This window comes from Panthera uncia (genome assembly GCF_023721935.1).
Source record: "Panthera uncia isolate 11264 chromosome B3 unlocalized genomic scaffold, Puncia_PCG_1.0 HiC_scaffold_1, whole genome shotgun sequence".
In the NCBI taxonomy this organism is placed as follows: Eukaryota; Metazoa; Chordata; class Mammalia; order Carnivora; family Felidae; genus Panthera; species Panthera uncia.
In genome coordinates, this window is record NW_026057582.1 from 111,206,768 (window position 1) to 111,231,883 (window position 25,116).

General features: G+C 38.5%; 1 protein-coding gene across 1 annotated transcript in view; it reads left to right on the top strand.

Moving 5' to 3' along the window:
* Nucleotides 1-564: 564 nt before the first annotated feature.
* Nucleotides 565-25,116, top strand: part of BBS4 (Bardet-Biedl syndrome 4) — a 55,622-nt gene continuing 31,070 nt past the window's right edge. The window contains exons 1-2 of the mRNA XM_049613826.1: nucleotides 565-906; nucleotides 8,231-8,282. Coding sequence (XP_049469783.1) covers nucleotides 883-906; nucleotides 8,231-8,282 — 76 coding nt within the window. The 5' untranslated portion in view covers nucleotides 565-882. The remainder of the gene's footprint in view (nucleotides 907-8,230; nucleotides 8,283-25,116) is intronic.

Here is a 25,116-nt window from a genome sequence, read left to right on the forward strand (position 1 = left end):
GGCTCATGTCAGGCAGTAGTCAAGTTCACAGCTATGTTTGACTCCAAAGCCCACACCTATTTCCACGATCACTCACAAGAAAGACTAACCATTTAGTTCACCATACCAGGGGCCAGATAGGTAATGTCAAACTGCTGAAGTGTGCCAGGACATGGACTGTGGCAACATGGCGAACCTATCTTCAGTTGCAACGTTTTTCAGATCCGTTTTATTGCCATTTAGGAATGGAAGCCCATTGTCGGATGTTTATATGCCCCCGAGGCCGGGTTTCTGGCTTTCCTGCGAAATCTCCTTTTTAAAAAAATTATTTCCCATCAAAACAAGACTTGCTCCAACACAGCCTACCGGCAGCGGGTTTGCAAATTCTGGCGTAAACAAGAGGGGGAGCCTGATGAGGCGAATACCTCAGTTGGACAGTGACAGCTAAGAAAGGAGATTTTTATGAATGTCTAGAACGGGGCTCTCTGCCCTAGTGTTTGGGGACCGGAATTCCCGGAAGGCTTGAAATAAACGCAAAGTGGCGTCGGTACTGGGCAGGGCTAGGCGCCGGGAGGACTGCGCGGCCTTCCCAGCTGTGTCCGGCAGTTCCAGCCAGCGAGGCCCCGGGTTTCTCCAGCAGTTTCCAAGACAACGGCGTGGGAGTGGTGATGGGGTTGCCCCGGATGAAGAGAACTGCCTAGGCATTCCTTCACCGGGTCCATCACCGCCACTTCAGTGGAGCGAGACCCAACCCTTTCCAGGTTCCCCGAAAACCCTCTCAAACGAGACGTTCAGCCCCCCGATCTATTTCCTTCCCGGCTCAGGCCCCTCCTACCATTTCCGTTTGCCTGGTTGTCTGGGAGACAGCCAATTTCCGGCCGGGAAGTGGTGGGCGGAGCCAAGATGGCTGAGGAGAGACTCGCGACGGTGAGCGTAGAGATTCTCCTTAGGGTCCCGGCCGCTAGGCGGGGCAGGGCCGGGCCGGGCGGAGCAGAGTGGCGTGTTAGGCTTGCGGGCGACCCGTGTCCCACGCAGCTGCCCCTGGGGAAGTGCGGAGCCGGCTCTGGAGCTGCTCGGGGTGCGCGGGGCGATACGGACTCCCTCAAGGGAGCTGGTCCGCCTGGGGCAAGGCTGAATTCTTTGCAGTGCTGGGCCTGGGCTAGGATTGTAGTCCTTCTTGGGGTGCGCCGGACGGAGAAGGGAGATATTCATCAGAAATGGCTCTTTTGCTAGTCCCATCTTCTCTGTCTCACGAGGTTTGGGAAGGAAGCACTACCATTTGTGCAGAGACAATTGTGTTAATCCCTTGGATTAGGGATTGAATATGACCAAGCTTCGAAGCTTTCGGCGTCACTGCCTTCTGCCGGTGGGTCGGGACCATGTTTTCTCTGTTGTGATTAAGTTTAGGAATAGTGCTGTTTGGGGATTCAGCTGAGGCTTGAGTTAAGGCATTGATTAAACTCCGCAGAGCTGCTCTTACAAAGTAACCCAGATGAATGCGGGATCACCCAGTGGTAGTTGTTTGTGAGGTGTATATATTTATAATTGGATCTGATTTCTGTAAAGTTAGCGTGAAACCTTGTCTACTTTGTTTTAGCGTTGGGTTTCAAAGCATGGTCCTCGCATTTGTTAGAATGACTTTATTTATTTATTTTGGAATTTACTGCCCTTTGAAAAACGCCCTGGGAGACATGGGAGACAAAACGTGGGAGACAAACACAGCAGGTTTTGGCTGACTGTTTTACGATTTGGTTTTGGCTTTTGAGGAGCAAGACCAATGTTGTCTGTCAGGGGGACTTGTTTTCTGTTCTCATTTCTAGAGAAGTCAAATTATTTTTAGTGTAATCGTACAACTCAGTACAGAGAGGGAGGCCCAAGGCAAAGACTTTTGTTAAGCCCCAAGTTAAAAAGAAAAAAAAATTCAATAGCATGATAGGTGTTACTAGGTTTTAGATATTAGAAACATCAAAGGAAATACTTCACCTACATAATCTTAAATGTAAGGTGTAATGGTAACATGACACTGCTACAAATAGAGTTTATTCTCCAGTGTTCGTTGCAGGCAGAGAGATTGGTGTTCATAAACAGAATATGAACTTGATTTCTGTGATTTTAGAATTTAGAATTTTAGAGTCTATTAGTGTTTTAAAGAGAATGGCTGTTTCAACATGACTGTAGCACTTGAGCCTGAAGTTAACCTGATTATTAGGTTAACTAATAATCAGTTAGCCTGATTATTTTCATTATTGTCAAGTTTATTGCTAGCAGTGTCATATTTGTACTAATTTCATCTTTTCATGTTACCACTGCATGGAAATTTGAATTTCTGGCCTTTTTGGAAGTGATCTGATATGCTATAATAAAATTAAAAGGGCCCAACAGTCTCATTCACTCAGTCAACAGACCTGTAACCCATTGAAATAAAAGCAAAACATAAGCATAAACTATAAGGGTATTCATTGCAGTATTGTTTACAGTGGCAAAATACTGAAAACAAGGTGAATGCCCATAAATAGGGTAATAGATGACTTCTGATACTTCCATTCTGAGGAATATACGTTTTTAAAGTTTATTTATTTTGAGAGACAGAGCGTGAGTGTGCAAGTGGGGGAGGGCAGAGAGAGAATCCCAAGCAGGCTCTGCACCATCAGCAAGGAGCCCAACGTGGGGCTCCATCTCAGGAACAGTGAGATAATGACCTAAGTTGAAACCAGGAGTCCAAGGCTTAACCGACTGAGCCACCCAGCCCCCTGAGGAGTATTATGCAGGCATTAAAAAGTGTCAGAACCATACGGGTACCTGGTTGACTCAAAGGAGAGTGCAGCTCTTTTGAGAGAATCCCAAGCAGGCTCTGTGCTGTCAGCTTGGAGCCTGATTAAGGGCTCAATCTCACAAACCATGAGATCTTGATCTCGGGGTCCCGAGTTTGAGTCCCATGTTGGGTGTAGAGATTACTTAAATAAATAAAACTAAAAAAAGAACTATATATGTTGACATGGATGCTATACATTTTTCAAAAGCTAGATGCGGAGTGCAGTGTTAACAAAATTTAACTGAGTAGACTTCAAAGGTCCTCCTATTGGCTTTATTCAGTGATTCATGAATCAGGCGGCATTCATTCTAGCAGACAGGAACTCCGAAGAGCTGTACAAAATGAAAGGTTTTCATAGGTAGAAAGGAGTGGGAATAAGGAGGTTATACTAGACAAGAAGGTTGGTTATTGCAAGATCACTTTCCTTTAGGTGATGGCGGGGGGGGGGGGGGGGGGTCTATCAGGCATATTACCTCACCAGTACTGATTGGGCGATTTCTGATTGACTGGTTTAGGATTCTGTTCCTGGAAGAGGCAGAAAGAATAATTAAGTCTTGGTTTGTTGACATGGGACTTAGCGTAAACAACTCCATTTTGGGCCTTTTTTTTTTTTTTTTAAACAGGTGTATAGTGTGTGATCTTAATTTTGTGACACAAAGAAAAACTACATAGATCTGTAGACACAGATATATAGATGTGAGGGAGAGAAGACTGGAAGACTTAACAGAAGTTTGAACAAATGCATAAGTAAAAATCTAAGAATGCTGTTGTAAAGGCCTTGAGGCCAGGAGACATCCCACTAAAATGGAGTAAAACTAGGCCAGTGTGGGACACACAGAATTTCGAATATGCTACCTAAACTACCAAAGATTATTACTAGTTCCTTAGGAAAACTGGGGACTGGCATTTGTATTTTATTTAAGATTAGGGGTGCCTCGGTGGCTCAGTCAGTTGAGCCTCCAACTCTTGATTTCTGCTCGGGTCATGATCTCACTGTTAGTGGGATTGAGCACTGACAGCACAGAGCCTGCTTGGGATTCTCTCCCTCTCTCTGTCCCTCCCCTACTTGCACGTGCATGCTCTCTCTCAAAAGAAATAAATAAACTTTAAAATAAAACAAAAAGTAAAAATAGCTTTGTTGAAAAAAAATAAAAACAGCTTTGTTGAGGTATAATACACATACCATAAAATCTACCCATTTTAAGTGTACAGTTTGATCAGTTTTGGTAAATTTATATACTTGTACAACTGTCACCACAATCCACTGACCTCCATCACTCCAGAAAATTCCCTTGTGTCCATTTGCAACCACTTTCTACTCTTCACCCCAGTTGACCGCTGATCTGCTTTCTGTCTCCAACGTTTTGCCTTTTCTGCAGTTTCATGTAATCACACACTATGTAGTCTTAATGTATCTGAGTTTCACTTAGCATGTTTTTTTTTTTTTTTTAAGTTTATTTATTTTTGGAAGAGAACACAAGCAGGGGAGGGGCAGAGAGAGAGAGGGAGACACAGAATTTGAAGCAGGCTCCAGGCTCTGAGCTGTCTGCCCAGAGCCTGATGTGGGGCTTGAACCCATGAGTTGTGAGATCATGACTTGAGCTGAAGTCGGATGCTTAACTGACTGAACCACCTAGGACGCCCCCACTTAGCGTGCTTTTGAGGCTCATTTATATTGTACACTGCAATTGTACATTGTATATTGGACATCTTCAACTTCATTACTTGTGGGAAACTCGCAGGTGGTTATAACAATTTATGCTTCTACCATCAGTTCCTGTTGCTTACATCCTTGATATTGTTATAGCTTTAAATTCTGTCAGTATAGTGGATATGAAATTAAATCTTAATGTGATTTTATTTTATTTTTTATTTTATTTAAAGGATTTATTTATTAAAAAAAATTTTTTTAACGTTTATTTATTTTTGAGACAGAGAGATACAGAGCATGAATGGGGGAGGGTCAGAGAGAGGGAGACACAGAATCTGAAACAGGCTCCAGGCTCTGAGCTGTCAGCACAGAGCCCGACGTGGGGCTCGAACTCATGGACCGCGAGATCATGACCTGAGCCGAAGTCAGCTGCTTAACTGACGGAGCCACCCAGGTGCCCCTATTTATTTATTTTAATGTTTGTTTATTTTTGAGAGAGAGGGAGAGCGTGACTGGGAGAGGGGCAGAGAGAGAGAGAGAGAGAGAGAATCCGAAGTAGGCCCTGCATGACAGCAGAGAGCCCAATGTGGGGCTCAAGCTCACAAACTGTAAGATCATGACCTGAGCCAAAGTCAGATGCTTAGCTGACTGAGCCACACAGGTGCCTCGTAATGTGATTTTAACTGACATTTACCTGATTGTTAATGAGGTGGAGCATCATTGGTTGTCTCTTTTCCTTTTCTCTGCAGTGCCTCTTTCAAATGTTTTACTTGTTTTTCTACTTCACTGTTTTTCTCATTTTTTTTTTTACTCTTTTATTTATGTATTTATTTTTGGTAGTTATTTGTAGTTTCTGGCTGTTAATCCTTTGTCTTTTTTTTTTTTTTTTTTGGTTTTGTATTGCATATATCTTCTCTTAGTTTTCTATTATCACTTCCTTTTTGAAACAGGATTTCTTAATTTTAATGTAGTGAATATTTAGATCTTTTCTCAATTGGGTTGTGCTTTTATATCTTATTGAAGTAATCCTTCCCTATCCTATCATTTTTTCTAGAGGTTTTTTCCTAAAGGTTTTTAAATTTGCCTTGTCCATTTTAAGTTTGTTTGTTTTAATTTATTTTGAGAGAGAGCACAAGCCGGAGAGGGGCAGAGAGAAGAAGAGACAGAATCTCAAGTAGGCTCCACACCATCAGTGCAGAGCCCGATGTGGAGATTGATCTCACAAATCATGAGATCATGAACTGAGCCGAGATCAAGAGTCAAATGCTTAACCAACACTGCAATACCTAGGCACCCCTTGCCTTGTCCATTTTAGTCTTCCATCTATTTTAATTCATTTTCATTTTCCTGCGAATTCTTTTCCTCTTTTCTGGGTGGGGGGGGGGGGTGAGATGAACAGAGGAAGACAGAGAATCCCAAGCAGGCTCCATACCCAGTGTGGAGTCCAAAGGGGGGCTCTATCTCACAACCACGAGATCATGACCTGAGCCAAAGTCAAGAGTCGGACACTTAACTAACTGAACCACCCAGGCACCCCTAAAACTTTTTCTCTTGAAGTCTGTTTTGTTTAATGTTAATATTGCTACTTTAGCTTTATTTTCGTTTCTATTTTCCTAATGTATCTTTTTACTTTTTCCTTGCCTTTATGTTTTATTTTTTAATTTTTTTTAAAGTTTATTTATTTTGAGAGAGATCAGGGGAGGGGCAGAGAGAGAGGCTCTGCACTGTCAATGTAGAGCCCGACACAGGGCTTGAAGTCACGAACTGTGAGTTGGATGCCTAACCAACAAGTGTCCCTTCTTTGCCTTTATGTTTTAGATGTGTCTTTATAGAAGTAGCATTCATCAAGATTTTAAAAAACATCCATCCTGATCATTTAACTGGAGAATTTCATTTTTTTCCTTTCATTTTCTTTTGTTTGTTTTTTTTGGCTGAGTTTCTTTTTGTCTCTCTCATTTCATTACTTGTAGGTTATATACTCTATTCTTTAGTCTTCCTTTAGTGAGTACCCATTTTTAAATACATATTTAACTGAAAGTTCAAACTCAAAACTGAATAATGTAGGGATTATCAAATGCGTTATTACCCATTGCCTTCTGCCAGTTCATGATATTGTTGTTCACAGATTATACTTTTGTTTGCTTTATTCAGTCAGTAGATGTTTAGAATACTTATGTATTTTACCAATTCCTTTGCTCCTTCCACCTTTTCATTATGGGGTTATTTTCCTTTTTCCTAAAATTATAAAATTTTTTTAAATTTTGTTTTTTTTTTTAAGTAATCTCTACACCCAGTATGGGGCTCAAACTTACAACCCCAAGATCAGAAGTCTCATGCTGTACCGACTGAGCCAGCCAGGCACCCCTTAAAGTTTATTTAATGAGTCTAAAACTCTCAAATTTTCTTTGTCTGTAAGTCTTTATTTGCCATTGTTCTTGAGAGTTGTTGTTGTTGTTTTTTTTTAAGTTTATTTATTTAGTAATCTCTACACCCAACATGGGGCTCAAACTCATGACCCGGAGATCCAGAGCCACATGCTCTTCCGACTGAGCCAAACAGGAACCCCCAAAATTAGTTTTGAGGTGTAAGAGTTTAGATCTGAGTTGGCAAACTGTTTTTGTAAAGGGCCAGTAATAAATATTTTGGGCTTGTGGGCGAGGCTCTGTCACAAGTTAACTCAGTTATGCATTTATAGTGTGGAAGCAACCATAGACTGTATATAAACATGTGTGTGTGGCTGTATTCTGATAAAATTTTGCTTATAGACACATGAATTTGAATTTTATGTAATTTTCAGGTGTTACAAAATATTAAAAAATTTAAAAACTATTAAAAATGTAAAAAAAATTCTTAGTTTGTGGGCCATATAAAAATGGGCTGGATTTGTTTGCCCTGTGGGCCATAGTTTGCTGACCTTGTATTTAGATTAACATTCATTTTACTTAGCACCTGAAACATGGGAGTGATTTTTCTTATAATGTCTTTATGTGATATTATTTCCCATTTTTAGTTGTTGAGACATCAGCTGTCAATCTAATTGTCCTTTCTGTGTAGGTTAGCTCATGATACTTTTTTCCTTTGGTTGCTTTTAAGAACTTCTTATTATCTCTAGTGCAGGTCCTTGTGATGTATACAAGCGTGGATTTATTTTCATTCAACCTGGTCAAGATTGGTTGAGCATTCTGAATCTAAAGATTAGTATCTAACATTACTTCTGGAAATTTTCTCAGCCATTGTTTTTGCTTATATCTTACTATATCATATATAATATAGGAGGTAGATAGAAGAAAAATCCATCTGAATATTTTCTGCAAAGTTATGGTATAAGACAGTATTTATTATGTTCAATAATGTCACTTAAAAGAAAAAAAAAACCTTCCTCCTAGAATCGGGTGCTAGGCAATTTCTGTATTGATAACCGCATAAACTTCCTTTTGTCAAATTTACTACTATTTTGTTTTGGTTGCTAAGCTATATGACATTAAGTATAATCCTAATGTGTAGTGTCCAGAGCTTAGTACATTTATTTGTGCACATTTTATGCATTATAATTATACATTACACATTAAATATGCATTATAAATATGCATATGTGTTATTAATAGTTTGGATAGCAAAAGTTATGACTTGACATTTGTTTTTTAAACTGCGTTAAAAATTCTTTGTACCTGTATGTAGTTAATGGATTAATTGCATGATTGGAGAGCTACTGATTATGGTTATTTGAATGCTTTTTTAAGTTAGCAAGGTTTATGGTGGTGCTTTAACATAGATTTCTTTCTTTTCAGAGAACTCAGTTTCCTGCATCTGCTGAATCTCAGAAACCTCGACTGAAAAAAGGTTGGTGTGCAGTTTCACTGTGTGTGTATATTTGCACAGATTTTCTATTGATTCTTCTACATGCTTAGAGCTTTTAAAAATGAGTTTTGGGGGAAAGCAGTAATAGTCTTAACTATTCTGCCATATATAGCTTTTATTTTATGGAGTTGTTAGATATTATGGGATTGATTTTGCCTGTAAAATGTGTTAAATGGTACCTTATTATTATGTAAGTGTGTATTAATTTTCTGCGTGTGGAAAAACCACTCTCAAGTTCCCAGAGTACCTGTCAGGCCTCACATAATCTCATGTATATGTTAAATAAGTATGAGGTTTTATAAAAATTGAGTCTGTGAAGATGAAGTAAGGGTATATATACTGTAAAGAGCTGCATTTAAAAATCTGATAGAGGTATGTTATATTTTATTTAGAGGAACAGAATTCCTTTATATATTAACTTACAGTCTTAGGAAGGTTTGCATCAGATTGTAGTTAACTATATTGGATATTCTCTCATGTTTAATAAACATATCTAATGCCTAACAAACTCATCAGGCATTAGAAAATACCCAATCTTTTTATTTAGCGGAAGAGACCATCTATTTTATTATTTACTCATTTGTTTATTATTTTCTAGATGAGGAAACCAAGGCTGAGTGGAAGGGACATGACTTTCCCAGGGTCATGGGTATAGTTCTTATCTGCATTATGAGTTATGGCTACCAGGCAATACATCCTTTTGCAAAAAGTGTTTTCCTTTTGTCTGCTAAGAATTTTACAGTTCATTTTACCACAATATTGTTTAGTTTACTTGGGGCATTTCTGTTCCTCTTTGAAATTATAATATAAATTGTTGGAAAATGTGATTGCCTTCAGAATTGGTTTTCAAAGAGTTTTTCAGGGATACATCTTTCATTGAAAGGGCAGTACATCTGTAGTTTAGATTATTTGTGAAATTTAGGTGTTTATTCTAATATCTAACATAGTTGCTAATTTTTTTTACATCATTTCTGGACATGAGAATCATATTGCTGTGATGTCTGTCACTTTGATTAATCGCAGGGGTGATTTGGCTGGTTAGGTGGGGCTAGTAGGTATTGTGATGGTCTCTCCAGTGTTCTTTCCATGCTTCCTCCAGAGTCAAATTCTATGGTTTGACTGACTTCCAGTCCAGGAGAGCTGTAATTAGTATATACCAATCAAAAATTGGTACATAACCAATTCAGGCTAATGAGTTGATAACTATGGGGCAGAGTGTCACATTTGACAGTGCTATAGGGTCCCTTGCAATCCTTTCTCCCCATTTTCTGGTTCCTATTACTAAAGTTTAGTTTTTCCTGTTCTTGAACGCCTCATAGATGAGTACTTACTCAGTTCCAGGACCAGTGATAGGTATCTGGGATACAAAGATAGACAGGGCATAGATTCTGCCCTTAGGAATTGACAGTCTTCAGGGCATATAGAATATAAGCAAATTATTAAAAAAAATTTTTTTTAATGTTTATTTTTTTTTTTTGAGAGATTCAAAGCACGAGCAGGGAGGGGCTGAAAGAGACAGGGAGACACAGAATCCGAAGCAGCCTCCACCTGCTGTCAGCACCGAGCCCGATGTGGGGCTTGAACCCATGAACTGCAAGATCATGGCCTGAGCCAACGTCGGACGCTTAACCGACTGAGCCACCCAGGCGCCCTGAATATAAGCAAATTATTGAAATATAGTATATGCATTCCAGTTTCTTCAACTCTTTTTATGTGAAATATCTAGAACTCTTTTGCCATTATTGCTTTTGTTCTCTGGTGAAATTCATTGGCCCCTTGGAAATATGAAGTTCAGGACTAAATAGAATATATCAGGTGTGAACAGGGCCAAGTGAAACATCTGGAAAATAAAAATCTCTTCACCTAGATCTTTTATTTCTTTTAGTCCAGCTCAAAGTCACATTGCCTTTTGGGCAACTATTTTACACATTTATAATACTACTATATTTTATAATTTCAGGAGTATCATTCATGTAGAATACAATGACTACAATATAAATGATACCTTTGGAGTTGTGCAAAGTGGTGACACAGGGACCTAAAATAATATTAAGGGTATAACCTCTTAACCTGCCCTTAATTTCCAGCTTCCACAACCCCAAATTTTATTTTGTCAATATGGTGAATTCCATCGATGAATTTTGGAATGTTGTTACCAACCTTTGAATTCCTGGGATAGACCCCACATGGTTATGATGTATTAACCTTTTTATGTTGCTGGATTCAACTTGCTAGTTTTTGTTACAAGGTTTTACATTTGGGGGTGCCTGGGTGGCTCAGTCAGTTAAGTGTCCGACTTCAGCTCAGGTCATGATCTCAGTTTTTGAGTTCAAGCTCTGCGTCAGGCTTTGTGTTGACAGCTTGGAGCCTGGAGCCTGCTTTGGATTCTGTGCCTCCCTCTCTCTACCCCTCCTCCACTTGCACTCTGTCTGTCTGTGTCTCTCTCTCAAAAGCAAATAAATATTCAAAAAATTTTTACAAAAAAAAAAAATAAAAGAATTTTTACTTTTGTTCATGAGGATGTTGATCTATAGGTTTTTGTTTTGTTTTGTTTTTTGGTATCAGGGTTGTGCTGGTCTCAAAACAAGTTGGGACTCTTCCCTCTTCTATTTCCTGGAGATTTTGTATAGAATTGGTGTTATGTCTTTCTTAAATGTTTGCTAGATTGTGACAGTGAAGTAATCTAGGTCTGGGTTTTTCTTTGTTGGAAGATTTTTAACTACAAACTCAATTTCTTTAACAGATCTTGGCTATTCAGGCTATACATACTTCTTTAGGGAGAGTTTTAGGTATTGTTTTTCTTTCAAAGAAATTTATCCATTTCATCTCAGTTATCAAATTTATTGGCATAAAAGTCATAATACTTCTATAGTTTCCTTTTAATGTCTGTAGAATATGTAGTGATACTCCCTCTGTTCCTGATTTTGCTGATTTATGTCTATCATTTTTTTCTTGTTCAGTTTGGCTAGAAATTTATCTATTTTATTGATTTTTTCAATATCTTTTTTTCTTGATCAGGTTGACTAGAAACTTATCCATTTTATTATCTTTTCAAAAAACCAGATTTTGATTGTATTTTCTCTTCTCTATTACTTTTCTGTTTCAATTTTGTTGATTTCTGCTCTTATCTAATACTGTGTTTAATTTGAAGTTTCTTGTTTCTTTTTGCAGTTTCTTAAGGTAGAAACTTAGATCATCCATTTGAGATTTTTCTTCTTTTCTGTTAGAAGCATTTAGTACTTTACATTTCCCTCTAAGCAGTGTTTAACTGGTTCATACACATTTCAAATGTTATATTTTAACTTTTATACAATTCTAAATATTTTCAGATTTTCTTTGTGTTCTCCTTTCCCATGCACAATTAAGAAAGGTATTGATTAATTTCCATATATTTGAGGATTTTTCCAGATTTTTTTTTCTTACTGGTTTCTAGTTTAATTCTAATTATGGTTAGAGACCATACTTTATATGGTTTGGTTTAAGGCCCAGAATGTGGTCTGTGTTGCTGAATATTCCATGTGCCTTGAAAAGAATGTGTATTCTCTTATTGGATGGAATAGTCTAGAAATGTCAGGTCAAGTTTGATAATATTGTTCTTCTGTGTACTTATTAATATAAATATTAATATCCTTACAAAGAAGATACTGATATTCGTAATGGAAGAAAAATATTGAATTATGCACCTGTAATTATGGGTTTGTCTCTTTCTAGTCCAAGACCTTTACTTTGTATATTTTGTTGAAGGTCTGTTGTTGGATGTGTATACATTTAGGATTATTGAAAATTCACTCAATTCATTCAGAAGAGTGAAGTGACTCTTTTATCATTATGTAATGTCCCTCTTTTATTCCTGATAATATTCTTTCTTTGAAGTCAACTTTGACTAATGTTTTTGAGGATAATAGAGCTTGTATTTAAGTATAAAGTTCTGGGACTTTTGATAAATGAAATTAGTCAAATTAGCCACCACCACCATCACAATCAAGATATAGAACAGCTAGGGGTGTCTGAGTGGCTCAGTCAGTTTAACATCCTACTCTTGATTTCAGCTCAGGTCATGATCTCATATTTTGTGGGATCAAGCCCCACATGGGGTTCTGCGCTGATGGTGCAGAGCCTGCTTGGGATTCTCTCTTTCACCTCCCCTGCTTGTGCTCTCTCTAAATAAATAAACATTTGAAGAAAGAAAAGGGGAAAAAAGGTATAGAACAGCTTAATCACCCTCAAAAATTCACCTTGACTTTGTAGTAAAGAATGTGGTCTATGTTGGTGAATATTCCAACTTCTACTTCCAATTGCTAGCAGTCATTGATTGTTTTCTTCTTATAGTTCTGTCTCTTCCAGAATGTCATTTAAATTAATCATACATTATGTAACCTTTTGAATGGCTTTTTTCACCTAGTATAATGTTCTTAAGATTTATCCATGTTGTCGTGTGTCTGAATTTCTTTTATTGAGTAGTATTCAATTGTATGTTTATACTGTAGTTTATTCATCCATTTACCAATTGAAGGACTTATGAGTTTTTGGCTAATACAGATACAGCTGTAGGGAGTGGGGCGGGGGGACAGAAAAACAACCGCAAAATCAAAAAAACAAATACAGCTGCTATAAACATTTGCCTAGAGGGTTTTGTGTAAACATGTTTTTATTTCACTTATCAAGTGCTTTGGAGTGGCATTTCTGGGTAGTATTATAAGTATATGTTTAGTTTTATTAGAAATTGCCAAACTGTTTTCCAAAGTAGTTGAACCATTTTCTATTTCCTTCTACAAAGTATGAGTGTTTCTTATACATCATAAATGATTTGGGGAAATAGTCTCTCCTTTTTTATTTTCTGGAAGGGTTTCTGGAGAATGGACTAATTTCATCCTTAAACGTTTGTTGGAATGTTTCTGTGAAGCCACCTGGGTCTGGAGTTTTCTTTGTAGAAATTTTTTCAACAACAAATTCAATTTCTTCAATAGAGATAAAGCTAAACAGGTTACCTAGTTCTTCTTAATTGAGCTTTGCTGGTTATGTCTTTCAAGGAATTTTTTTCACTTCATCTAAATTGTCAAATTTTGAAGTTCACTATTTATCCTAAGAAATATTAAAAATACTGGGAATGTGAGCTGGTGCAGCCACTCTGGAAAACAGTATGGAGGTTCCTCAAAAAACTAAAATAGAACTACCCTACGACCCAGCAATTGCACTACTAGGTATTTATCCACGGGATACAGGTGTGCTGTTTCGAAGGGACACATGCACCCCCATGTTTATAGCAGCACTATCAACAATATCCAAAGTATAGAAAGAGCCCAAATGTCCATCGGTGGATGAATGGATAAAGAAAATGTGGTGTATATATATATGTATATATATATATATATATATATATATACACATATACAATGGAGTATTACTCGGCTATCAAAAAGAATGAAATTTTGCCATTTGCAACTACGTGGATGGAACTGGAGGGTATTATGCTAAGTGAAATTTGTGAGTCAGAGAAAGACAAAAATCATATGACTTCACTCATATGAGGACTTTAAGAGACAAAACAGATGAACATAAGGAAAGGGAAACAAATAATCTAAAAACAGGGAGGGGGACAAAACAGAAGAGACTCATGAATATGGAGAACAAACAGAGGGTTACTAGAGTGGTTGTAGGAGGGGGGATGGGCTAAATGGGTAAGGGGAACTAAGGAATCTACTCCTGAAATCATTGTTGCACTATATGGTAACTACTTTGGATGTAAATTTTAAAAAAGAAAAGAAAAATATTAAAAATACTGTGAAACCTCTATAATTAAAACAGTACAGTACTTGTACACGATTAGAAGCGAAACCAATGGAAAGAACAGAGAAAGTCCAGAAAGAGACTCAAATACGTTTGTCAATTTAGTATATGATAAAATATATGGTATCTCAAATTACTGGAGTAAAGATGTGCTTTTTAAATAAACGGTTCTGGGACAACTGGATAACCATTTTGATAAAGAAAAAAATTAGATTTATACTTCACATCATACACAAGAATAAACTTTGAATGGGTCAGAGATCTAATCTAAAATACATACCCATGTAAGTGCTAAATGAAGATATTGCCAGAGGCAATAAAAATTGATAAATATTATCTCATAAAAATATTAACTCACAAATTTTTTTTTTGCATGGCAAAAGGCACAATAAAGAAAGACAAAGAGAAATAATATACCGGGTGAATATATTTGCAACATATATCACATAGATGGCTAATATCCCTAATATATAAAGAACTCTTTTTAAAAAAAATTTTTTTTACGTTTATTTATTTTTGAGAAACAGACAAAGCGTGAGTGGGGGAGGGGCAGAGAGAGAAGGAGACACAGAATTTGAAGGGCTCTGAGCAAGCGGTCAGCACAGAGCCGGATGCGGGGCTTGAACCCACGAACTGTGAGATCATGACCTGAGCCGAAGTCGGATGCTTAACCAACTGAGCCACCCAGGTGCCCCAAGAACTCTTAAAACTTGGTGTGGGGGATAAAAGACCAAACACTTAATAGAAAAATTGATAAAACATAATCACAGTTTATACACACACACACACAAACACACACACAATATAAGGATGACCTTTGGGCATATTTTTTTAAATGTTTTTATTTATGTTTGAGACAGAGAGAGACAGAGCATGAGCAGGGCAGAGAGTGGGGGAGACACAGAATCCGAAGCAGGCTCCAGGCTCTGAGCTGTCAGCACAGAGCCTGACGCAGGGTTCGAACTCACGGAATGTGAGATCATGACCTGAGCTGAAGTCGGATGCTTAACCAACCGAGCCGCCCAGGCGCCCCGACCTTTGGGCAATTAAAAGTGTGATAAACCCTGGGGCACGTGGGTGGCTTAGTCGGTTGAGTGTCTGACTTCAGCTCAGGTCATGATCTTGCAGTCCGTGGGTTGGAGCCCCACGTCAGGCTCTGTGCTGACAGCTCAGAGCCTGGAGCCTGCTTTGGATTCTTTGTCTCCCTCCCTCTCTGCCCTCTCATGCTTTGTCTCTCAAAAATGAATAAACATTAAAAAAATTCTTTTAAATAAAAAATTTTATATGTTTTAAAATTAAAGACTCTTGCTATGAAGGAAGTTATTAAGACATTTGTTAAAATTTGGATAGGATGGTAAGGTAGATAATAGTATTGTATTGATGTTAGTTTTGATCATTTTACTGAGGAGTAAAGGGGTATCATGCCTGCAACTTTCTTTTTTTAGATTTCTTTTGCTTTTTGCTTTTTTTTAATTTTAGAGAAAGAGAGAGAGTGTGTGTGAGTGGGGGAGAGGGCAAAGGGAGAGAAAGGGAAAGAAAATCTCTGCACTGAGCGTGGAGTGTGACACGGGCCTCGATCCCATGACCCTGGGACCATGACCTGAGCCAAAATCAAGAGTTGAATGCTTAATCAACTGAGCCACCCAGGTGTCCCTCATGTCTGAAACTTTCTGAAAAATATTTCAGAACAAATATATAGAAAGAATGATAAACTGGGGTAAAATCTTCATATTTGGGGACTCTGGGTGAAGGTTTTGTAGGAATTCTTTCCAGGTTTTTTTTCCAGCTTTTCTCCAGCCTTGAACGTATTTAAACTAAGTTTTTTAAAAGGAGTTCCCATGGAGAAAGAGCTTTCTCACTCTGATGAAGCAGCCCAAGGTGGAGACCTGCCACTTCCTGGATCTGAACATTACCTGGTCGGGTTGTGATTCTTAGAGCTGCTGTGTTCATCTCACAAATGTTAACAAGAGCTCTCCCTGGCTTCTAGGTCCTCTCCACCTTTTCTTTCTCCACTGGATCCTTTCTATCTTTGTAGGCACCACCTCCTCTACTTGAACCTTAATCTCACAGGGCTCTATTTTGGACCCTCTTCTCATCATGAGTCCTCCTAATTATATTTTTTCAAATTGTGGGTAGCAACTCACTGTCAGGTCACTGAATCAACACAGAAGGCTGTGACCAGCACTGGGAGAAAGAACAGAGTATCACCGAATATCACATGTGGCAGATGTCCCCCAGCAGATGAGCAGATTCCTCATATCATCAGCCCATCAACCATCCATACCTTGTCACTGCAGAATGTCAGTTGTCACCTCACCCCAGCCTGCCCCAGATCAGCTGAAAAAAGAACATGAGAGAGCCCCTCTGTGTGCTTTATATCAGGCCCAGAACGAGGGTGCTAGGGACATAGCAGTAAACAAGAGACAAGGTAGTTACCATCCAGTAGGAAGATAGATGTTGGACAAGTAAATCTCAAGCATTGAGAGTTGTTATAAAAGAGAAACCCAGTATTTACCCAAGGAATACAAAAACACGAATTCAAAGGGATACATGTACCCCTATGTTTATAGCAGCAATATTTATAATAACCATGATATGGAAGCAGCCCAAGTATCCATCGATTTATGAATGGATAAAGATTTGATATGTATATGCAATGGAATATTATTCAGCTACAGAAAAGAATGAAATCCTGCCATTTACAACAACATGGATGGAGCTAGAGGGTATAATGCTAAGTGAAATAAGTCAGAGAAAGAAAAATACCATATGACTTCACTCGTGGAATTTAAGAAACAAAACAAATGAAGAAAGCAAAAAGAGAAAGAGACAAACCAAGAAACAAACTCTTAAGTACACAGAACAAACAGATGGTTACCTGAGGGGAGGTGGTTGGGGGATGGGTTAAATAGGTGATGGGGATTAGGAATGCCTGTGTTGTGATGAGTACCCAGGTGATGTATGGCATTGTTGAATCACTATATTGTTCACCTGAAACTAACATAACACCGTATGTTAACCAACTGGAATTAAAAAAAGGAAACCCAGGATACTATCACAGACTTTCATTGGGTCAGGAGAGTCAAGGATGGCACTCAGAGGATGGGGGGGGGGGGGGGTTGAATGAGTCCTGGATAGTGGATGTTCAGTGTCCGCCAGGCACAGAGGAAGAGTAGCTGGGAGATAACTTATTGATAGGGTGTTTTGATTACATGGGGAGTCAAAGGTGTGTCCTGGGTTTCTGGCTGTGCAGACCCTTCCTTATGGCTCTTTTGGTTGCTTCTTTTTTGTTTGTTTGCTTATTTATTTTTGAAAGAGCACAAGTGGGGGAGGGGGAAGAGAGAGAGGGAGACACAGACTCTGAAGCAAGCTCCAGGCTCGCACAGAGCCCAGCACAGGGCTTGAACTCATAAACTAGGAGATTATGACCTGAGCCGAATTCAGACTCTTAACCAACTGAGCCATCCAGATGCTCCCTCTTCTGGTTGCTTCTTTGTTTTCCTTACAAGACAGAACTTTTTTTTTTTTTCATTTATTTTTGAGAGAGAAAGTATGAGCAGGAGAGGGGCAGAGAGAGAGGGAGACACAGAATCTGACACAGGCTCCAGGCTCTGACTTGTCAGCACAGAGCCCAATGCGGGGCTGGAACCCACAAACCATGAGATTGTGACCTGAGCTGAAGTCGGACGCTTAACTGACTGAGCCACCAAGACTGAAAACATCTTGAGGGCAGGGATTAAATCTTGTTTATTTAATCTTTGGCATCCATTATAATATCTGACATATCTGTACTGAAAGAATAAATGAATTTGGGATGTGGTGGCGGGTGGGGGGTGGGGAAGGAGTTCTCATGGGAGATGACATTTCCAAAAAAACTCCACAAGCATGTAACAGATTGTTTATTTTCATTCACATATAATTGGCCTCTTTTATTTTTTTAACTATACAGTTCACCCAGTTAAAGTATACAACTCAGGGGCATCTGGCTGGCCAGGTCTATTTTTAAATGTACAATCCAGTGGCGTTAATTACATTTACAATGTGCAACCATCACGACTATCTCCAAAACTTTCGTCACCCCAAATAGAAACTCTGTACCCATTAAGCGATAATTGCTCCTTTCCCCTACCAGTCCCTAGTACCTTCTCTTCTACTTTCTATCCCAATGTAATTTGTGTATTCTAGATTTTTATATGCTCAGAATCATACAATATTTGTCCTTTTGTGTCTAGCTTACTACATTTAGCCTAATGTTTTAAAGGTTCATCTATGCTATAACATGTTATACAGAATTTCATTATTATTAAAAAAAATTTTTTTAATGTTTATTTTGAGAGAGAGACTGAGTGGGGGAGGGGTAGAGAGAGAGGGAGACACAGAATCTGAAGCGGGCTCCAGGCTCTGAGCTGTCAGCACAGAGTCTGATGTGGGGCTCGAACTCACGAGATGTGAGATCATGACCTGAGCCGAAGTCAGATGCTCAACCGACTGAGCTACCCAGGCACCCCCAGAATTTCATTATTTTTTTAAGACTGAATAACATGCCATTGTATGTGTATCTCACGTTTTGTTTATCCATTCTTTCTGTTAATGGACACAGGTCATTTCCAACTTTTGGCCTTTGTGAATAATGCCGTAATGAACATTGGGCACAAATTTCTTTATGAGTCCCTGCTTTCGTTCCTTTTGCATATATATCTAGGAATGGAATTACTGCATCATATGGTAATTCTATGTTTAGTTTTTTGAGGAAATGCCACACTGTCTTCTATAGCACCTGCATATGCAGGGGCTCCGGTTTCTGCACATCCTTGCTAACACTGTTATTTTCTGCTGTTGCTTTTTTATTCTTTTAAAAATAGCTATCCTAGTGGGTATGAGGTAGTATCTCATTGTAGTTGTGATTTCTATTTCTGTAATGATGAGGGCTGTTGGCCATCTCTTTTCATGTTCTTACTAGTCATTTGTACATGTTCTTTGTAGAACTGTCTATTCAAATGCTCTGCCCATTTCTACATTGGATTGTCTTTCTTTGTTGAGGTTAGGCCTATTTTATAAATTTTGTGTTGTTTTTTTTTTTTTAATTTTTTTAACGTTTATTTATTTTTGAGACAGAGAGAGACACAGCATGAACGGGGGAGGGGCAGAGAGAGAGGGAGACACAGAATCGGAAGCAAGCTCCAGGCTCTGAGCCATCAGCCCAGAGCCCGACGTGGGGCTCGAACTCGCGGACTGCGAGATCGTGACCTGAGCTGAAGTCGGACGCTTAACCGACTGAGCCACCCAGGCGCCCCTGTGTTTTTTTTTTTTTTTTTTAAGAACTTTTTTTTAAGTTTGAGAGAGAGCAAGTGTGAGCGGAGAGGGGCAGAGAGCGAGAATCAGAGGTAGGCTTCTTGCACTGTCAGCACAGAGCCCAACGCAGGGCTTGATCTCATGAACTGCAAGATCATGACCTGAGCTGAAATCAAGAGTACACTGCTTAACCAACTGAGCCACTCAAGTGCCCCTATAAATATTTTTTAAATGTTTTGTTTATTTTTTGAGAGAGAACACGAGCGCATAAGCAGGGGAGGGGCAGAGAGAGAGGGGAACAGACGATCCTATGTGGGCTCTGTGCTGACAGGCTGACAGCAGCAGGGCTCCTGTGGGGCTTGAACTCATGAACTGTGAGATTATGACCTGAGCATAATCAGGTTGGACTCTCAGCCAACTGAGCCCCCCAGGTGCCCTGAGGTTAAGCCTGTTTTAATAGTGATTGATTCTTATCTTTTTTTTTTTCCTTTAAGAGATATTTGCTTCAGTTATTTCAGGATTTTATTCAAAAATTTGATTCAGAGAACCTTATTCAGCAGCACTTAGTTTAAAAAAAGTCAAGACTTTTTCAACATTCTTTTCTCTGTCTTTAGTCTGAAAAGGAAGACAGATTTAAAGGAATCAATCTGGTATCGATTTAATTTTGGAGGTAAAGTTTTAGCTAGGTATCATCCTCTTTTTCCTCTGTAGGGTTTAGAGAACTAGAGTGATGAGTAAGTTATTTATACTTAAAAATCATCTGGGCACTCTTGTATGCAGAGAAATATGCAAGTATGAATTGACACAAATGCTTTTGAGTAAAAGTTTGTCAGTAAATATCAGGAGCTTTAAAAGCTCAGGGGCGCCTGGGTGGCTCAGTCAGTTGAATGTCTGACTGTTGATATCAGCTCAGGTCATGATCTTGCCTTTGTGAGACTGAGCTCCTTGTTAGGCTTCATGCTGAGCAGAACTTGCCTGGGATTCTGTCTCTCCCTCTCTCTCTGCTCCTCCCCTGCTTGTGCAAGCTCTCTCTCATTCTCTGTCTCTCAAAATGCATACACTTAAAAATAAAAGTTTATATTATTTAACTTAGTACTTCGTATTCTAAGAATCTGTTCAAATAAAGTATTCTCAACATTTTTTGATTTTTATAAAGCAAAGATATTCATTACAGAAGTATTCATTGCACTATAGCAGTGATTTATTGTAAACAACTTACACATTCAGCAATAAAACAAAGCTAAGTAATTATTTATTCATGCAAATAAATACGAACCAGCTATTTAAATTAATGTTTATTTTTAAAAAGCAGCATTGAGGGGCTCCTAAGTGGCTCAGTTAGTTAAGTGTCTGACTTCGGCTCAGGTCATGATCCCAGAGTTCATGGATTTGAGCCCCGCATTGGGATCTCTGCTGTCAGTCCAGAGCCTGCTTCAGATCTCTCCCCCTCCCCCTATCTATCAAAAATAAATAAACATTAAAAAAAAGATTTAAAATTGTAGATAAATATCTCTCTTAAAATGCACATATAAAAAGATTAGGAAGAAATATGGTAAATTAATAACCATGATTATCTGTAAGTATGTGAACATGTGAGGTTTTTTGTTGTTCCTTTCTATATTTTCAAAACTTCTGTAGTGAGCATGTAATTTTTCTAAGTTTCAATATTTTGATTTTTTTTTTTAAGAAGCTCTACACTCAACATGGGGCTTCAACTCATGACCCCCAAATCAGGAGTTGCATCTCTGCCAACTGAGCCAGCCATGTACCCCCAAGATTTTATTTAAGTTTTTTTTATTTTTTAAGGTTTATTATTTTGAGAGAGAGATAGCATGTGTGATTGGGGGAGGGGCAGAGAGAGAATGAGAGGAGAATCTCAAGCCAGATTCTGATATGGTACTCAAACTCATGAACCGTGAGATCATGACTTGAGCCAAAATCAAGAGTTGGATGTCTAACTGACTGAACCACCCAGGTGCCCCGAATCTATTCTTAATGTAAAAAGTTGGAACAACTTCGAGAAAGCTAAATACTCCTTAAATCACCATCCAGTCCGGTGGTAATCATTATTTTCAGTTAATGTGCTTTATTTAGACTTTTATACAGTGTATGTGTATATGTGTATAGCAGTATAAGTATACAGTTTACTGTTGTGTAAGTGTTTTATATAAATGGTAACTATCATGTATTTTTCTAGGTTGATATATCTTGGAGGGCTTTCCATGTTAGTAGGTCAAGATCACTTCATTATTCTTTTTTTTTTTTTTTTTTCAACGTTTTTTATTTATTTTTGAGACAGAGAGAGACAGAGCATGAACGGGGGAGGGGCAGAGAGAGAGGGAGACACAGAATCGGAAACAGGCTCCAGGCTCCGAGCCATCAGCCCAGAGCCCGACGCGGGGCTCGAACTCACGGACCGTGAGATCGTGACCTGGCTAAAGTCGGACGCTCAACCGACTGCGCCACCCAGGCGCCCCTCATTATTCTTAAATATACTGGTTCATAGTACAGATATATTACAGTTTCTTTTCCTTTTCATAGCATTTAAATTGTTTCTGGGGCGCCTAGGTGGCTCAGTCGGTTGAGCATCTGACTTCAGCTCAGGTCATGATCTCGCAGTTTGTGAGTTCGAGCCCCACGTCGGGCTGTGTGCTGACTGCTCAGAGCCTGGAGCCTGCTTCAGATTCTGTATCTCTCAGTCTCTCTCTGTGCCCCTCCCCCACTCGTGCTCTGTCTCTCTCTCAAGAACAAATAAACATTAAAAAAAATTAAAAAGTTAAATTGTTTTTAATTTTTCACTATTTGGTATAATGGCCATCTGGGAAAAGTATGCACACTTAAAATTTTAATAATTCTGCCAAGTTGCTCTACAAAATTACCATTTATATTTTTACTGTTAACATGAGTATCTACAGCATATCTCTCCATATTATTTTTATGATGTCCACAAAATAGTAACAGTAAAAAATATGTAATACAGGATTGTAAGAGGGATGTGCTCATCTTTTTCAGACCTTGTTTTACCTGAGTTGCTTTTAGCAGTAAATAACAGAAAATCCAACTCAGTGGCTTAAACAATAAGGAATTTTTTCGGCTAACATAAGAGGAAGTCCAGAATTAGAATGGGCTCTAGGGCTGGTCAAGCAGTTCAGTGACATATGAAGCCCTGAGTTCTTTCTGCCTCTCCACTCTGCTGTGCAGTGCCTGTATTTTCCTGAAGTTAAAGCTGCCAGTGGCATTCCGGATCCATTTTCCCACTGCCAGAGATATGGTCTGGCTTCCCATTGTTCTCTTTTAAAAATAAGAAAGGCCTTCTTTCCCCAGAACCTCTTAGGAATACTCGTTTCATTGGATCAGATTGATAGGCCTGCCAGTCTTGGACAAGGGAGATAGGATTACCATTGATTAGTTGAATCTAATCAGCTGATAGGGAGTGAATTTTGAGGAGTCCAGGGGTAATCGGTGCTGGTTGCAGAGCACAGACGCTCAGATTAGTTAAGTGGTGTATGGATACAGGAGCAAACACGAATGCACAGGAAGCCGTCAGACTCCTCCCTCCAACACAATGTTTTTAGAAATCAGCTGCTATGATTTCTTGCTTCTGTTTCTGTCATCGTCTGCTCTCTGTTTTTCTCTTGGGTCTGTTCTGACTCTCTGTTTGTAGTGCTGCTATTGATTACTTCTCTTTTACTTTCCTTTGCCTTTTATGATAAAAACATTTTATATAGTGTAAATATCTGAATCACACATTTGACATTGTACAGGTTTGGGAAACGATTGTGAAGAATAGGATATCAGAAAATAGTTTGTTTTGTATAAAACTTGGTTTACTATTACTCAGTAATTTCTCTTGAATTCGGATGTCAACTTGGGCTGCCAGTAAAGATGGTACAGTAAACTCAAGTTTTGTTCACTCCTACTCCAGACACAGAGCAATAAAGAATAAAATGTAAGTAGCAAGGATATACAGAGCCCACCTGAAGGAAAATTATTTTTAGGCAAATAGACTATGAAAGAAAAAGGACAGGACCCTGGTTTTTATTTTAAAATATAAGTTTATGGTTTTCTGATGAGAAAATCAGTGTAACTTCCTCATAGAAATTTGGAAAATATAAGGAAGTATAAACAGGAAAAATGTCAACCTTAAGATTTAATGAACTTTAATTGGCAAATTAAAAATTAAAGTAGTATTTTGAACAAAAAGCTTTCACACTTCACTGCGAAGTCTTTAGATGTCTTATTAACCTGTAGTTCAGATATTCTCAACCTTGGCAGTATTGACATTTTGCACATGATGAGTTCTTTACTGTGGGAGAGGTCCTATATATTGTAGGATGTTAACAGCATCCGTATCCTCTACCTAATGCAGGTTAGTGGTGCCCAGATGTGACAACTGAACATCTCCAGGTATTGCCGTATGTCTCTAGGGTGCAAAATTGTTCCTAGTTGAAAACCATTGCTCTGGTTAAATAAATAGTATGACACTTGAAAATAGAAGGTAGGAAGTTAATAACTTTAACATAAGGAATTCACACAGAAGTTGGATTAACAAGCAGAAAGACTTCATCTGACCAGGCAGTAATTGAAGGCATTTTGACTGAGAAGCTCTGTGTCTGGATTTGGATGTTGTCCCCCAACCACACCCCTCAGCCTGAGAGGCTCATATCCTGGTTTGACTCTAGTCTTGAGGGTAGTGAGTGCCAACTGTGGAAAGGGTAAACAACTTCCTATTTGGGATTTTTGTCCAAATATATCTGGACTTTTTCAAGAACAAGCAACTTCTTATTTGGAATTGTTTATCAGAAGTACTTGATGGTTCTGAGAAAATAATATCCTACATGGGGCTACTTCAGTCCTCTTCATTTCTCCTTATGAATGACCTCAGGTGACTTTCTTCTGGCTTTCAGTTGAGGACCTTATCCATCATTGAGGTGAGTGAATTGATTTCCTTCATGGGTATATTTCCTTTCTTAGAGGAATCTCCATTGGAGACCTTTTCCATCTTGGGGTGGCTATAGCCCAGGATGAGTTTTGTCTACAACCTGAGGCAATATATTTACTTGTGAGAAACTTAACTCAGCTTGAGGTTTGCTTTCAGAGTATTTTTTTAATAGAAGAAAAAAAACCTTTTATTGTGGCAAGATATATGTAACCATTTTTAAGTGTACAGTTCGGTGGCATTAATTATATTCACTATGTTGTACAACCATCAGCTTCTATTTCAAAACCTTTCTCATCACCCCAAACAGAAACTATGTACCCGTTAAATAAGAACTTCCCATTTCCCCCTTACCTCTAACCCCTGCTAACCTCTGTTCTACTTTGTGTCTCTGAATTTGCCCCTTCTAGATGTTTCATATAAGCAAAATCATACAATATTTGTCTATTTGTGTCTTTTTTATGTTCTCAGGGTTCATCCATGTTGTACAGAATTTCATTCCCTTTTAAGGCTGAATAATATTCCATTGTGTGTATATATACCACATTTTGTTTATCAATTTATTTGTTGATGGATATTTGGGTTGCTTCCATAGAGTATTTTTAAGTTGTCAGTAATTCTTAAAACCTTAAGGAATTTAAAGGTTGTGGAGGTTGGGAATGTTACAGATATTCTGGAAATAGGTCATTTCCTATACTATGTGTAACAGTTTCTTTTACGGACTAATTACTATCTGTATATTTGGTTCTCAGTAATGATTTTATAGACACAGGCTTTAAAAAATTTTTTTTATTAATA